This window comes from Cherax quadricarinatus, chromosome 75 (genome assembly GCF_038502225.1).
Source record: "Cherax quadricarinatus isolate ZL_2023a chromosome 75, ASM3850222v1, whole genome shotgun sequence".
Classification (NCBI taxonomy): Eukaryota; Metazoa; Arthropoda; class Malacostraca; order Decapoda; family Parastacidae; genus Cherax; species Cherax quadricarinatus.
In genome coordinates, this window is record NC_091366.1 from 4,791,825 (window position 1) to 4,808,228 (window position 16,404).

Genomic DNA, 16,404 nt, shown 5'->3' on the forward strand with positions numbered 1-16,404 from the left:
GCCCTTAAACAGGACATCTCCACTGCCTCCAACCATAATACTAATAATAATACTAATAATAATAATTATTCCTAGGTAGTAGGTTGGTAGACAGCAACTGCCAAGGAAGGTACTACTGTCTTCCCAAGTGAGTGTAAAACGGAAGCCTGTAGTTGTTTTACATGATGGTAGGATTACTGGTGTCTCTTTTCTGTCTCATAAACATTCAAGATTTCAGGAATGTCTTGCTACTTCTACAGAATTCTTCCTCCGTAAGCCATGCTTGTCATAAGAGGTGACTAAAATGCCAGGAGCAAGGGGCTAGTAACCCCTTCTCCTGTATACATTACTATAGTTAAAAAGAGAAGCTCTGTTTTTGTTTTTGGGCCACACTGTCTCGGTGGGATATGGCTGGTGTGTTGAAAGAAAAGAAAGATTTCTACATGATACAACTTATACAGACCATAGCTGAAATCAGTGGCATACTATATAGAAAGCCCCATGTTATGCAGACCATTTCCCGCAACTTAGGTTAATTTTGTTACACAGGATGCGATCCACACCAGTCGGCTAACACCCAGGTACCTATTTACTGCTAGGTAGACAGTAACAGCAGGTGTTTTAAGGAAACACGCCTAATGTTTCCACCCATACAGGGGATCAATCCATAGACCTCAGTGTGTGAGCTGAGTGCACTACCAACCCAACTACTTTTAATACATGACTTCTTCCTCCAGACTTCTTTTCCCTACCATCAGCTCTCATCTGCAGTGTGGCACTCTATGATTGAACCTGAATGCCTCAACTATCCCTCCATTAGTTAGCTTCATTAGTTGGAAAATTTTCCCCACTTGTGAAATCCAACTTTTAGATAGGAACATGGACTCCTTTTCAGTCCATATCTAACATAGATTTTGTTGCTAGATCTGCATTTATCACTCCACCCAATAGAAATCTGATCATCTTGAGGTATGTCAGGCAGTTTTTTCCAGGAAAACCTCGGGTGATTATCTAGTAAGCTTCCTGTTGATGTAAGTACTACTGGAGGTTGCCTGCAAATTAGAGTGTCAACTAACTGAAAGTGTGACTCCTGGTGTTCTTGTTAGTTCACCCACTACCATTTTTAGCTGAAATATTGTTGAAAAGTTTGTGCTCTGTTTTGTTAAACCTTGTTCAGTAAGTCCTAGAGATGACATCCTGGTGTACACCACGCAGGGTAAGGGCCATCATTTTCACAGCAGGGTTAACTACTCTCTAGCATTGTTCCAAAAACTCCAAAAACCATAGACAACAGTATTGATCTGAGTTAGATGACAAATTGTTTTCCAACAAACCACAGTCGATCTTCTGGCTACCTTTCCATCGGTTGGGTATGGGAAATCGTGCCCATGTGTTCACGAATGGGCTACTCCCGAGTCACATGTATCATGTGGAAGGACACCCGGCACCTTTCTGCAAGGACTGTCAAGTGGCTTTAACAGTCAGCTATTTATTAGTAGATTATCTATCTACCAGAGAACATGCAGAATTCACTTTCGACATCTTCAGTGCCCTGACACACTTTACTTGCCCTCGCTTAATGCCCCACTTCTGATACAGACTTCCTTTATGACTTAAACTATCCTTTTGCACCAACTATGAAGGTAATTTTACACCTCGACAAACCCTTAGCTTCAGTAACCAGTACCAGTACTATCACAACTTTGACCACCACTGTGCTGTATGACCCATACAGATTTACTGCTTATTTTTAGATATAAGAATAATAACCTGTCTAGGCAGGAAATGACTGAGTGAAAATTGAAACGATACACTTTCATTTATATCTTCAATACTGTACCTTGTTTTCCTCCTGTAACCTTGCAGATGGAGTGCTCTTGATCCAAGGAATTGGACACACTTCCCCTTGGATCAAACCAGGATTCCTCCCTTTTCCCAGGCACTACATGACCCCTACAGGTTAATATAATAATTCTCTCAAGCTCGTATTGTCTATGGGTCAACAAACACAATATAGGCAGGCTTCACTTTACAGTGCTTCATTTTACAGAGCTTTGCTAATACAGCGGTTTTCTTCATTTATTCCGACTTCCTGCAATAAATATATTCGCCACTCAGTATAAGCTAAGGATGAAAATAGTTTAAGGTAAATAATGTGTGTACTGTATATGCATTTTTAGGCATAGATCTATTTCACACTTAATATATTATAGTGTAAACATGTTATTAGGCTTTTATATGCATTTGACAGGGAAAAAAGGCTATGTTTCACTTTACAGCAGTAGTCTGGAACCTAACCTGCTGTATAAGCAGGGCCCTACAGTATCCTTGAACCTAACCTGCTGTATAAGCAGGGCCCTACAGTATCCTTGAACCTAACCTGCTGTATAAGCAGGGCCCTACAGTATCCTTGAACCTAACCTGCTGTATAAGCTGGGCCCTACAGTATCCTTGAACCTAACCTGCTGTATAAGCTGGGCCCTACAGTATCCTTGAACCTAACCTGCTGTATAAGCTGGGCCCTACAGTATCCTTGAACCTAACCTGCTGTATAAGCAGGGCCCTACAGTATTCTTGAACCTAACCTGCTGTATAAGCTGAGCCCTACAGTATCCTTGAACCTAACCTGCTGTATAAGCAGGGCCCTACAGTATTCTTGAACCTAACCTGCTGTATAAGCTGGGCCCTACAGTATCCTTGAACCTAACCTGCTGTATAAGCAGGGCCCTACAGTATCCTTGAACCTAACCTGCTGTATAAGCAGGGCCCTACAATATCCTTGAACCTAACCTGCTGTATAAGCAGGGCCCTACAGTATCCTTGAACCTAACCTGCTGTATAAGCTGGGCCCTACAGTATCCTTGAACCTAACCTGCTGTATAAGCTGGGCCCTACAGTATCCTTGAACCTAACCTGCTGTATAAGCTGGGCCCTACAGTATCCTTGAACCTAACCTGCTGTATAAGCTGGACCCTACAGTATCCTTGAACCTAACCTGCTGTATAAGCAGGGCCCTACTGTATCCTTGAACCTAACCTGCTGTATAAGCAGGGCCCTACAGTATCCTTGAACCTAACCTGCTGTATAAGCAGGGCCCTACAGTATCCTTGAACCTAACCTGCTGTATAAGCAGGGCCCTATAGTATCCTTGAACCTAACCTGCTGTATAAGCAGGGCCCTACAGTATCCTTGAACCTAACCTGCTGTATAAGCAGGGCCCTACAGTATCCTTGAACCTAACCTGCTGTATAAGCAGGGCCCTACAATATCCTTGAACCTAACCTGCTGTATAAGTAGGGCCCTACAGTAGCCCAGAATCTAACCTGCTGTATAAGCAGGGCCCTACTGTATCCTGGAACCTAACCTGCTGTATAAGTAGATTATTATTATAATCAAGGGGGAAGCGCTAAACCCGGAGGATTATACAGCGCCTGGGGGGGGGATGTGGAAGGCATTCAGGCTTAATTCGGGGAACTGGAGCACAGATCCAATTCCCTAAATCAAGAGCCCCTCACCAACATCAAGGAACCTTCCTTGAGGGGCTGTATAAGTGGAGCCCTACTGTATTGACTGATACCTTCACAGTGACACAGCAGCTGGGGGGGATGAACCCCCACTCCAAATCCAAATACTTTTTCTCTATTTTTTCAGCTAACAGTTAATGGGCAGTGACCATGAAAGTGCACCATAGTTTGAGAAATTTCACATAAACATGGAAAAACTATTTCTTAAAGGCGATTTCATGGATATTTTCAGCCCCGTCCCAAACCCATTTGGGTTTAGCACTTAATTATGATTATAAGATAATAATCAGGTCCTCCCAGATTGAAATCCTGGCTTAAGCCCCCTCACTAGGTGTGGGATACTGCTATTGATCTGGAAAGGTGGGATACCTCTCTTAATTCAGGTGGGAATACCACAATGTATGGGAAGGGGATACCACTTAATCTGGGGTGTGGGGAGAAGGGGATACCACTCTTAGTCTGGGGGAGGTGTGGGTAGGGGGATATTCTTAATCTGGGGAAGGGGAATACCACTGTGGGACGTGGGTAGAGGGATATCGTTCTTTGTGTAAGGGGGATACCTCTCTTAGTCTGGGGGAGGGGTGGGAAGGGGGACATCATTCTTAGTCTAGAAGGGTGGGAAGGGGAATACCACTGAGTATGGGGGAGGGGGATTCCACTGTCTGGGGGAGGGGTGGGAAGGGAGATACCACTCTTAGTCTAGGTTAGGGGTGGGAAGGGGGGGATACCTGGGGAAGGGGATATCGCTTTTAATCTAAGTTGTTGCCGGTTAAGAGGAGAGAGGTTCGATCCAAGGAACTGAACCTGGCCTCCCCACATATCGCGCATGATTGCATTACAAAGGGGCTGTATCCCCCCCTCATCGGTGTAGAGCCCCTACGAGCGTAATAATTTTTAATGAGTAATTTTTTTTAGATAAATATATAACATAAGTAAGTTTATTCGGGTATTTGTACACATACAGTTACATACATTATCATACAAATAGGTTTTTGGTATACACAAACTACAAGCATGGGTTTTTAACGTTGCAGTAAGCAGTATATACCTTTGATGAGTTCCGAGAGCTTTCCTGTGTATGGTAATGTAACTGTATTTGTGTATATATAATCTCAGTGTACTACTTGCAAAAAAATATATTTGAATTTGAATAAAGTTACTTATTCTACTTTCGGAGCCCGGCCATGGGCCAGGCTCGTCTGGTGATAGCCCGGTCAACCAGGCTGTTGCTGAAGATTAAGGCACCTGTGCAACAGTTGGGTATCTATATTGATGAAACGTTTCGCCTACACAGTAGGCTTCTTCAGTCAAATAGAGAGGGGAGGGTCCTTGACGCTGGTGAGGGGCTCTTGATCTTGGAATCGGATATGTACTCCATTTCCCTGAATTAAACCTGAATATCTCCCCCCACAGGCGCTGTATAATCCCTACGAGTTTAGCGCTCCCCATAATTATAATAATTATCCTGGAGAAGAACACCATGATCTGGAATGATGGACTGAGTACATCATCTTTATTTTACTACTTCACCTACTGCTGTATATGACTGAAGAATACTATATAAGCGAAACGTTCCATCAATAGATAACCAACTACTGCACATGTGTCTCAAGGGACACGTTAATTCCCCTATCTTCTGTATTATTTTTCCCCCTATCTACCTTGTCCATAATTACTATCCCATTTTGTTTCGTGAAGTCCACGATCTTTCCATAATTATAAATAAATATTGATTTCTTTGCTAAGGTTACAATGTGTGTTTACATATAATTTAATTGGAGCAAAGAAAGTCGCTATTATGGCGAGGTATTTCGAGTAGAACTTAAATCTTTGAGGACAATTGTCTTGCAGAGGTCTGAGCATTATTAAGTTTATTCAGGTATACACAAATACAGTTAGATTATCATACACAGCAGCATATGTGTCGAGAACTTTGGATAACCCAAAAAAGTGACTTATTTCTCTGCAACACAGTTGTCATCAGAGATTTGTTAAGTTATCCCAAGAATTAAAGAAAGATTCTGGACTTCACCTTACGAAACAGACACAGTAAATGTGGTGATAATTATGGATAAGGTAGATTACATGGGAGAAATGAGCATGATATGCAACTAATGTGATGATAAATTAGACACATGTGCAACTCTTGGGTATCTTTATTGAGGAAACGTTTCGCCACACAGTGGCTTCATCAGTCCATACAAAGGAGAATCTTGAAGAACAGGAGGAGAATGAGGTAATCAGTCCCTCAACCTTGAGTCGATGTGGTCAGTCCATCAATCTTGAATAGATCTTGATTGATGGACTGACCACATCGACTCAAGGTTGAGGGACTGATTACCTCATTCTCCTCCTGTTCTTCAAGATTCTCCTTTGTATGGACTGATGAAGCCACTGTGTGGCGAAACGTTTCCTCAATAAAGATACCCAAGAGTTGCACATGTGTCTAATTTATCAACATGTCGGTTCTCTGAACCATTCATCTACAAACAACTAATGTGATATTTTATTGTGGCAACGTTTCGCTCTCCAGCCGTGACCCCTCAGGGGAGGTTCCTTGATGCTGGTGAGGGGCTCTTGATCTAGGGAATTGGATCTGTGCTCCAGTTCCCTGAATTGAGCCTAAATACCTTCCATCCCCCACCCACATGGGCTGTATAATCCTTCGGATTTAGCGCTCCCCGTGATTATAATAAGCCGTAACGGCTTGATAAAGCTCCTGGAGAACGAAACGTTGCCACCATAAAATACCACATTAACATTTGTGTCCTTTTACATAACACATCGCAGGAAATTCTACGAATATTAATAGTGAACATTAAAATGGTATAAAATACCAACAGGTTGTTAGGTAAGACACATATGCAACAGTTAGGTATCTTTTATTTCGAAACGTTTCGCCTACACAGTAGGCTTCTTCAGTCGAGTACAGAAAAGTTGATAGAAGCAGAAGAGACTTGAAGACAATGTAATCAGTCCATCACCCTTGAAGTTTTGAGGGACTGACCACCTCAAAACTTCAAGGGTGATGGACTAATTACATCGTCTTCAAGTCTTCTGCTTCTATCAACTTTTCTGTACTCGTTGTTAGGTAAGACACATATGCAACAGTTAGGTTGCATATCTGTACTCGACTGTAGAAGCCTACTGTGTAGGCGAAACGTTTCGAAATAAAGATACCTAACTGTTGCATATGTGTCTTACCTAACAACAATATTAATAGATAATATTAGGTGAGGGAGAGACTCAGGCGCCCCTTCAAGCATCGAGGTTCTTCTCCAGAAAGAACTGATGATATACGATCAATGTTGTCGCCCTTCAGTGTAATCTGGGCGGCCACAGCAACAGGTATGTTAAAACGTCTCTCTGCACGCTGATTTCTTTTTTTCACTTCTAGATGTACGTGGGGCAGAGTGCTAAACCCACAGAAGTCATTCATTTTATCGGGGTATGTGAGGCTGGATCAAAATAAGGAGAGAACAGGTTCGGTATTTTGCCTCAGTCCCCCCTAACCAGCATTTGGGCGCCTCCTCCAGGTGGTCTAGTAACATATTGATAAATTAGAAACGTGTAATATTTGGCTTTATTGATGAAACGTTTCGTTATACAGTGGCTTCATTAGTCCAATACAAAGAAAAACTGAATATTAGGCGTCTGAGGTAATCAATCAAGACTGATGGACAGATTATATCGACTCCAGGTTGAAGGACTGATTATACAATTTCCTCGAACTCCTGATCTTCAATATTCTGCTTTGTATTGGACTGATGAAGCCACTGGCGAGAAGTTTCCACAATAAAGATTTCATGCTGTCAGCCCCGGGGGAGGGTTAACCAGACAGGATAACCCAGGGGAGATGAGAAAATTCTCCGATAAAGGGGGATATCTCAGCCCTTTTGAGGGATTTAGCCCTCCCGGAAGGGGCTAGTGGACTCTTCCTTCCTAGCAAACAGCTTCATTAAGACTGGGCAGGCGATGCAAAATGCCCCCAATTAAAAGTAGGGGCGCTATTGGTACACTAAGGGAAAACACCATAAGTGTCCGGGGCCCAAGACTGTTCAACAGCCTCCCATCAAGCATTAGGGGAATCACCAATAAGCCCCTGGCTGCCTTCAAGAGAGAGCTGGACAGATACCTAAAGTCAGTGCCGGATCAGCCGGGCTGTGGCTCGTACGTTGGACTGTGTGCGGCCAGCAGTAACAGCCTGGTTGATCAGGCTCTGATCCACCGGGAGGCCTGGCCATGGGGGCATTGATCCCCGGAATAACCTCCAGGTAAACCCACATCCCCTTAAGGACGGTTCCTTGATGCTGGTGATGGGCTCTTGATCTAGGGAATTGGATCTGTTCTAGACTTCCCTGAATTAAACTTGAATACCTTCCACATCCCCCCTCAGGCACTGTATAATCCTACGGGTTCAGCGCTTCCCTCTTGATTATAATAATTCATTAAACCCACATGTTTGTACATAGCGTCACGAGGCACACTCCCCTCCTCACTCGAGTTCTTGATCGACTACACAGTAATTACTAACAAACCATACCACGGGTGGGGTTTGAACCCGCAATCAGTCTCAAAACTCCAGATAGTAATTACTCTTTTTCTCCTTGGGAAAATTAAGGGAAAACCTGCACCCCACTTTATCTACAAGTTGCGACTATTATGAATTCTAGTCTATAGCTAGATAACAAGAAACCTACCTTCTTGAAAATAAATGGAATAAAATACCGACACAATGGAAACAAACACATATGCAGTTTAATGTGATCCGTTATTGACAACGTTTCGCCCACACAGGTCTGCGACTTGAAAAAAGCCCACTGTGTGGGCGAAACGTTGTCAATAAAGGATCACATTAAACTGCATATGTGTTTAAGTTTCCAACCCACCGGTGGTCTGGTGGCTAAAGCTCCCGCTTCACACACGGAGGGCCCGGGTTCGATTCCCGGCGGGTGGAAATTCCGACACGTTTCCTTACACCTATTGTCCTGTTCACCTAGCAGCAAATAGGTACCTGGGTGTTAGTCGACTGGTGTGGGTCGCATCCTGGGGGACAAGATTAAGGACCCCAATGGAAATAAGTTAGACAGTCCTCGATGACGCACTGACTTTCTTGGGTTATCCTGGGTGGCTAACCCTCCGGGGTTAAAAATCCGAACGAAATCTTAACTCAGTGTTTTTTTGTGCGGAGGTGGCTTGTGGGCGCTTGGGCAGAGGACAAAGTAGGATGAATTCAGACGAGAGCGTGAACATGTCGCAATTCTCCTGCTGAGAACAAAGAAAATACTGACTTTGTGCAGTAAACTTTGAAATACTGTCAGTCTCCACTAGGAAAACTAATGTTAAAAGGAAACACAAGTGTATCATCCGTGGTATAATCCCGAGTGTATGGGGGTGAGTCGAGTGGCAGGAGCAGATTATTATTATTATTATTATCAAGGGGAAGCGCTAAACCCGTAGGATTATGCAGCGCCTGGGGGGGGGATGTGGAAGGCATTCAGGCTTAGTTCGGGGAACTGGAGCACAGATCCAATTCCCTAAATCAAGAGCCCCTCACCAACATCAAGGAACCTTCCCTGAGGGGGGCAGGAGCAGAGGTATTGTGAAGCCACTGGTAACTACATCACCTCGTTAACTCTACACTACTCACCCTCTCAGTACTTGAAATAAATAATATAATAAAGAATAAATAATGGGGACAGTGAATATTACTTTTCCACTCAAACACAGTTTATTAATAAGTCCTTGTATAATATCTTTGGGAACGGGAGAACACTATTGGGTTAGATAAATGGGGACTGTACATAAACAGTGAGACAAGGATCGACACCATGCCTAACCCTTCTAGGGTAGGGTAGGTGCCTGAGTCCGAGCCTTTAGCTCATAAGACTGTCATTCCCATTAGCCCCCTTGTGGCGGGGATGGCAGACCAAAGAGGCCTAGCTTGTGGCTAGGCCTGGGGACAGTTGGTCCCAAAGATGAGGAGGTACTTGTGCCTCCTCCCATGGGAGACTTAGGTCTCAGACACTCCCTAGAGAGGGAGCCAAGGCCGGGCCACCACTTGGAAAAGGCCCGGGCCGGGAGAGTACCGGCAAATCAAGAAGAAGAAGAAGGAGACAAGGGCTACAATTTAATTGAAGAAGCAGAATATTTACTTAATAGGTTCAGAGGGACAATTCATCTCAGGAACTCAAACTAGCCACAGATCCCAAGACCACAGCACGAACACTGCTCCAAGTGTCTCCAGTGTCTCCAACAGTCCTCTCCCAGAGCTCTGCACACCTACCTGGAGGGTATTCCGGGGATCAACGCCCCCACGGCCCAGTCCACGACCAGGTATCCCAGTGGATCAGGGCCTGATCAGTCAGGCTGTTACTGCTGGCCGCATATGGTCCAGCATGTAAGTACAATTATCAACAGTTATCGTACAATTATCGTACGTTGGATTGCGTGCAGCCAGCAGTAACAGCCTGGTTGATCAGACTCTGATTCACCATGAGGTCTGGTCACAGACCGGGCCGCGGGGGCGTTGACCCCCGGAACTCTTTCCAGGTATATGCAAATTACCTAGGATAACCTCCAAAAAGTCTAAGTGACCTATTTCCATGTACATAACCAGGATTAAATTAAGATTCACATACAGATTTTATATCAGATCACTGCATTTGCAAAAATATAGAATATTCAGAAAACCCATAAGATACACATCATCCAGTGTCTTGTAGACAGTATATCAGTATTTACTATATTTTTTTCATTTATCTTCTCTCAGTTGCAGATATGCTGCTACTGTGGCTATCAGTTCTGAGTGTATTAGACCTGTCATCAGCAGAATATGTGGACTCCAGCCCTGCCATACTTGATGATGATAGTACTCTTACTCAACAAAGTCATGGTCCCCTTTATCACAAACATTCCTACTTCACTGATGGCAGCATGAGTGATATCCATCCTGACAGCCACTTCACTGATGGCAGCATGAGTGATATCCATCCTGACAGCCACTTCACTGATGGCAGCATGAGTGATATCCATCCTGACAGCCACTTCACTGATGGCAGCATGAGTGATATCCATCCTGACAGCCACTTCACTGATGGCAGCATGAGTGATATCCATCCTGACAGCCACTTCACTGATGGCAGCATGAGTGATATCCATCCTGACAGCCACTTCTCTGATGGCAGCATGAGTGATATCCATCCTGACAGCCATTTCACTGATGGCAGCATGAGTGATATGCATCCTGACAGCCACTTCACTGATGGCAGCATGAATGATATCCATCCTGACAGCCACTTCACTGATGGCAGCATGAGTGATATGCATCCTGACAGCCACTTCACTGATGGCAGCATGAATGATATCCATCCTGACAGCCACTTCTCTGATGGCAGCACGAGAAATACCCATCCTGACAGCCACTTCTCTGAAGGCAGCACGAGAAATACCCATCCTGACAGCCACTTCTCTGAAGGCAGCACGAGAAATACCCATCCTGACAGCCACTTCTCTGATGGCAGCACGAGAAATACCCATCCTGACAGCCACTTCTCTGAAGGCAGCACGAGAAATACCCATCCTGACAGCCACTTCTCTGAAAGCACCACCATGAGTAATATCCATTCCGACAGCTGCAGCAGCGAGAAGAATTATGGTAAGCAGCCAGATAGAGATTGTGATACAATTGAAGCATCTCAGCATCCTGGGGTTACTACTGCCCATGAAGGACTCACCATGGCTGGCAAGCAAGTCTTACATGACGTACAAGAGGAATGGCCATTGAACGATAAATATGGAACGGATTCTACGAAAAACACAAATGAAATCTACAGTAATAACCAGCCATTGCTGATACAAGATGAGAATGCTGCAGAGGATGCTGGTGATATTACACTGAAAGATAAGGATGGGACTACTAGGGAAGCAAAAGAGAGAAAAGATGCCCTCAGGACTCTACATCAAGAAGGAGAATTCGAAGATTTCATTGAAAAGGGGCCTGTTGTAATAGTGTACTTCTATAAATATGGTAAGAGTAATATACATTATTAGTAACCTAAATGCTTAAAATAATAATAATCACTCAGGTTTAAAATCCTATACAACACAGTGTCGTGTTTTAATCTTGTAGGTTGGACTGTACTAAATTGAAAATTTGCATTACTGTAATATACTGGGGTGGAAATGTGTTGCAGTTTTGAACTGTAATATCAGCACTCCCCTGGCAGGATAGTGATGGAGTGAGTGATGATGAAAATGATTCTTTTTTTGGGTCACCCAACCTTGGTGGGAAACGGCCGATGTGCTAAAAAAAAAAATTAATTTTTTTTCAGTCTGCTTATTGAAATTTTTTGTTAGCAGGTGGATCAGAGGCACTGGCAAAGTTTTTATCAGAGTTCAACAAGTCAGCAGAGGACCTGTTGCAGTACCAAGTGCTGTTGGCTGTGGTCAGTATCACTCTTAATGTCTTCTATGTTTCCTCCCCCACTTATATCCACCCAGCTATTTCCTTTACTCAAGTCATTTCTCTTCTATCCATCTGTTTCTTCTACCCCATATATGTATTTCCTCCACCCAGCTGTTTCCTCCACCCAGCTGTTTCCTCCACCCAGCTGTTTCCTCCACCCAGCTGTTTCCTCCACCCAGCTATTTCCTCCACCCAGCTATTTCCTCCACCCAGCTATTTCCTCCACCCAGCTATTTCCTCCACTCAGCTATTTCCTTCACCCAGCTATTTCCTCCACCCAGCTATTTCCTCCACCCAGCTATTTCCTCCACCCAGCTGTTTCCTCCACCCAGCTGTTTCCTCCACCCAGCTGTTTCCTCCACCCAGCTGTTTCCTCCACCCAGCTATTTCCTCCACCCAGCTATTTCCTCCACCCAGCTATTTCCTCCACCCAGCTGTTACCTCCACCCAGCTATTTCCTCCACCCAGCTATTTCCTCCACCCAGCTATTTCCCCCACCCAGCAATTTCCTCCACCCAGCTATTTGCTCCACTCAGCTATTTCCTCCACCCAGCTGTTTCCTCCACTCAGCTATTTCCTCCACCCATATGTTTCCTCCACCCAGCTATTTCCTCCACCCAGCTGTTTCCTCCACCCAGCTGTTTCCTCCACCCAGCTGTTTCCTTCACCCAGCTATTTCCTCCACCCAGCTGTTTCCTCCACCCAGCTGTTTCCTCCACCCAGCTGTTTCCTTCACCCAGCTATTTCCTCCACCCAGCTGTTTCCTCCACCCAGCTGTTTCCTCCACCCAGCTGTTTCCTTCACCCAGCTGTTTCCTTCACCCAGCTGTTTCCTTCACCCAGCTATTTCCTCCACCCAGCTGTTTCCTTCACCCAGCTATTTCCTCCACCCAGCTATTTCCTCCACCCAGCTGTTTCCTCCACCCAGCTATTTCCTCCACCCAGCTGTTTCCTCCACCCAGCTGTTTCCTGCACCCAGCTGTTTCCTCCACCCAGCTGTTTCCTCCACCCAGCTGTTTCCTTCACCCAGCTATTTCCTCCACCCAGCTGTTTCCTCCACCCAGCTGTTTCCTTCACCCAGCTGTTTCCTCCACCCAGCTGTTTCCTCCACCCAGCTGTTTCCTTCACCCAGCTATTTCCTCCACCCAGCTGTTTCCTCCACCCAGCTGTTTCCTTCACCCAGCTATTTCCTCTACCAACCTGTTTCTACCACTTAAAGGATACTGTAATTTGTAACCAAAAAAAAAAAAAAAAAAAGGCAGGCAGGCATAATTGCTGACCTGGAGAATGTACAGAGAACTTTCACGGCACACTTAAGTACGATAAAGCACCTTAATTACTGGGAAAGGTTGAAGTGGCTTGATTTGTATTCCCTGAAATTCAGGCAAGAGAGATACGTACATGATGATATACACTTAGAAAATCCTAAAGGGATTACTGTAGTACCAAACTTTCACACGAAAATCAGTCCCTAAGAAAGCGAAAGGTCATCATATAACAAAAACCCACATTAGGAAATTCTTGTCCTGTTTCCTGGTGAATCTTACCCAACCTAGTAATTAACTTTGTTCATTTATGCTAAACTTCTATGTTCTTTGTAAGTTTTTAAGTAACCTTTTCTGTCTAATCTTAGTACAATTTTCTATACCAAGTAGTACACAGATTAATGGCTAACATGATATATAATTCACTTGGTATTATGGGCTCATATTAATAGTTTGAACTCTTCCATAGGTGGACTGTGCCAAGTACAATGTAGCTGCTTATTGTATGCCAGAAAAAGTAAACCGGTTTGCATATGGCTTTAGGAATGGCCTGGAAAAGATTGCCTTCCCACTGGACACTCTCTTCAACAATAATGCCATTGTGGCCTCTGCCCTCCAGTAGGTATCACCTGGTCACAGACCAGACCACAGGGGCATTGACCCCTGAAACCCTCTCCAGGTATACTCTAGGTATACTCTCATCAGGAGGAAGGATTAGACAAGTGTGAAACAGCTGGGTGTCTTGTACAGTGGACCCCCGGTTAATGATATTTTTTCTCTCCAGAAGTATGTTCAGGTGCCAGTACTGACCGAATTTGTTCCCATAAGGAATATTGTGAAGTAGATTAGTCCATTTCAGACCCCCAAACATACACGTACAAACGCACTTACATAAATACACTTACATAATTGGTCGCATTCGGAGGTGATCGTTATGCGGGGGTCCACTGTTGTTTCTCAAGGGCCATAATAGAAATAAGTCACTTTGTCTGACTTTTTTGGGTTATCCTAGGTTCTCTACACGTATGCTGCTATGTATGATAATCTATGTAACTGTATTTGTGTATACCTGAATAAACTTTACTTACAATCTTACTTACACCATCCGGTGGCTTTATCAATAGAATATACGGACATAATCTGATGACAGTATTGGTTAAGTTGGTTGAGAGTGCACTCAGCTCCCATACTGAGTGTCTGTGGTTCAGTCCCTGGTAAGGGTGGAAATGTTGGGCATGTTTTCTTATATCTGCTGTCCCTGTTCACCTAGCAATAAGTAGGTACCTGGGTGTTAGCCACCTTACACCTGCTGTCCCTGTTCACCTAGCAGTAAGTAGGTACCTGGGTGTTAGCCACCTAACACCTGCTGTCCCTGTTCACCTAGCAGTAAGTAGGTACCTGGGTGTTAGCCACCTTACACCTGCTGTCCCTGTTCACCTAGCAATAAGTTGGTACCTGGGTGTTAGTCGACTATTGTGGGTCGCATCCTGGAGGTGGTAGTATACCTTAGATAGTGCTGGGGCTTTAAAATGAACTGAGGTAAAAATAACAGCTTTTAGCCTGTAAAAATGATTTATTACAAAAAAAAGTATGCAAGATACCCAAATGTTGCACATGTTTAATTCTTCCCTTGCATCACTGTCTGTGCACTAAGGGGGTTTCTGCATGGAAATAATGGTATTGGGTTTCTGCATGCACACCTAAATCTCACTCATCTCTGTATAAACATTATATCATGCTGAAATAGTGAATCTTTAATATTTATGTTGTTACAAGTAACCTTCACTCAGGAGAGGAAGATTATGATGACATTTCAGTTTGTCCTGGACCATATCAAGTCATAGTTTTGATGGGACAGTGGTCCAAAATGGTCAAACTGGTCCAAAATGGACCATTGGTCCAAATGGATCATGGTCCAAAATGAACCATTGACCAATCATAAGCTTCCTCCTGGGGAGGCTTAATTGTGATTTGTTCCAACCACTGTATTGTTATTTTTTATTATTTTTAATATTACTTATTAATCATTTTAATTATTGACAGGAGGTACAGTGCAGCACTGATATTTTAATATATTTACTAGGCACCCCATCGCATCCTGTGGGCGGTAGTCAAAAGATTAGAGAGGCACATGATTTGGCTACAGTTGTAATGAGTTATTTATGCAGGCATGAATTAGGTCATACACAGAAAGAAAATGTAAAATAGTGGCCACATTTTTGAGTAATGGGAATAGTAATAACCCCAGGAGTTTTTACCAAGTTTCCATTATTTAATTTTGCTATTGAATTAAAGGTTCATTTCAGCATGATACAATGTTTGTACAGAGGATTAGTCTGCCTGACATGCTCAGACATGTTAATGCCTTCCTTTGTGCCTGACAATATTTTATGACAGTGCCTGCACTCTGAAGGAGGGGTGTTAATGTTGCAGTTTAAAAACTGTAGTGTAAAGCACCCTTCTGGCAAGACAGTGATGGAGTGAATGATGGTGAAAGTTTTTCTTTTTCGGGCCACCCTACCTTGGTGGGAATCGGCCAGTGTGATAATAATAATAATAATGTAAATCACACTTTGTATACAATGCAAAGGAATAAGAATTTCCATTTGAATTTTGAGGTGAGTGACATTTAAGTGTACATGCAGACAGCCCCTTAGTATGCAGAGCATTTCGAGCAAATTTAAGACTGTCTTAAGATTAATAAGGCTTTCTTTGCACTTGCAAATCAATATTGTAATTACATTGTAAACTATGCATGGAAATAGACTCCTTATAACATGCCAGTCACACATTGTGAACTTTGCAAAGAAGTAAAAATTTGAATTTGAATAATTGATTTCTCATATATACAGTCTCTAAGCAGTTGTAATAATAAATTTAGAAATTACAATGAACACAAGAAAATTGAATAGTGTATTAATACATAATGACATAGAGATTACCCCACATTTTAGCATGCCTTATTTCCAAACACAACTTTTCTTTCTATAAAAAGAATCCTCCCTCAGCTTGGCCTTGATCAGTGCTGTGCCTATCCTGCAAACAGCAGGGGAGAGAAGGGACCTGGAGGCTCGATGTCGTGGTCGTTGTGACATTATCTTCTCCTTCCTGCATACCCTGGGCACCTTTGGTAGGTTGTAAATATCTGTAATATTTTCATTTTCAGTGAT

At 43.5% G+C, this 16,404-nt stretch overlaps 1 protein-coding gene across 6 annotated transcripts in view; it reads left to right on the forward strand.

Moving 5' to 3' along the window:
• Positions 1-16,404, forward strand: part of LOC128691887 (thioredoxin domain-containing protein 16-like) — a 101,481-nt gene that overhangs the window by 52,420 nt on the left and 32,657 nt on the right. For 5 of the 6 annotated variants that reach the window (XM_070100954.1, XM_070100952.1, XM_070100953.1 and 2 more), the window contains 4 exons: positions 10,276-11,532; positions 11,862-11,950; positions 13,704-13,852; positions 16,243-16,364. In XM_070100954.1, coding sequence (XP_069957055.1) covers positions 10,276-11,532; positions 11,862-11,950; positions 13,704-13,852; positions 16,243-16,364 — 1,617 coding nt within the window. The remainder of the gene's footprint in view (positions 1-10,275; positions 11,533-11,861; positions 11,951-13,703; positions 13,853-16,242; positions 16,365-16,404) is intronic. The other variant, XM_070100951.1, reaches the window with a different exon arrangement.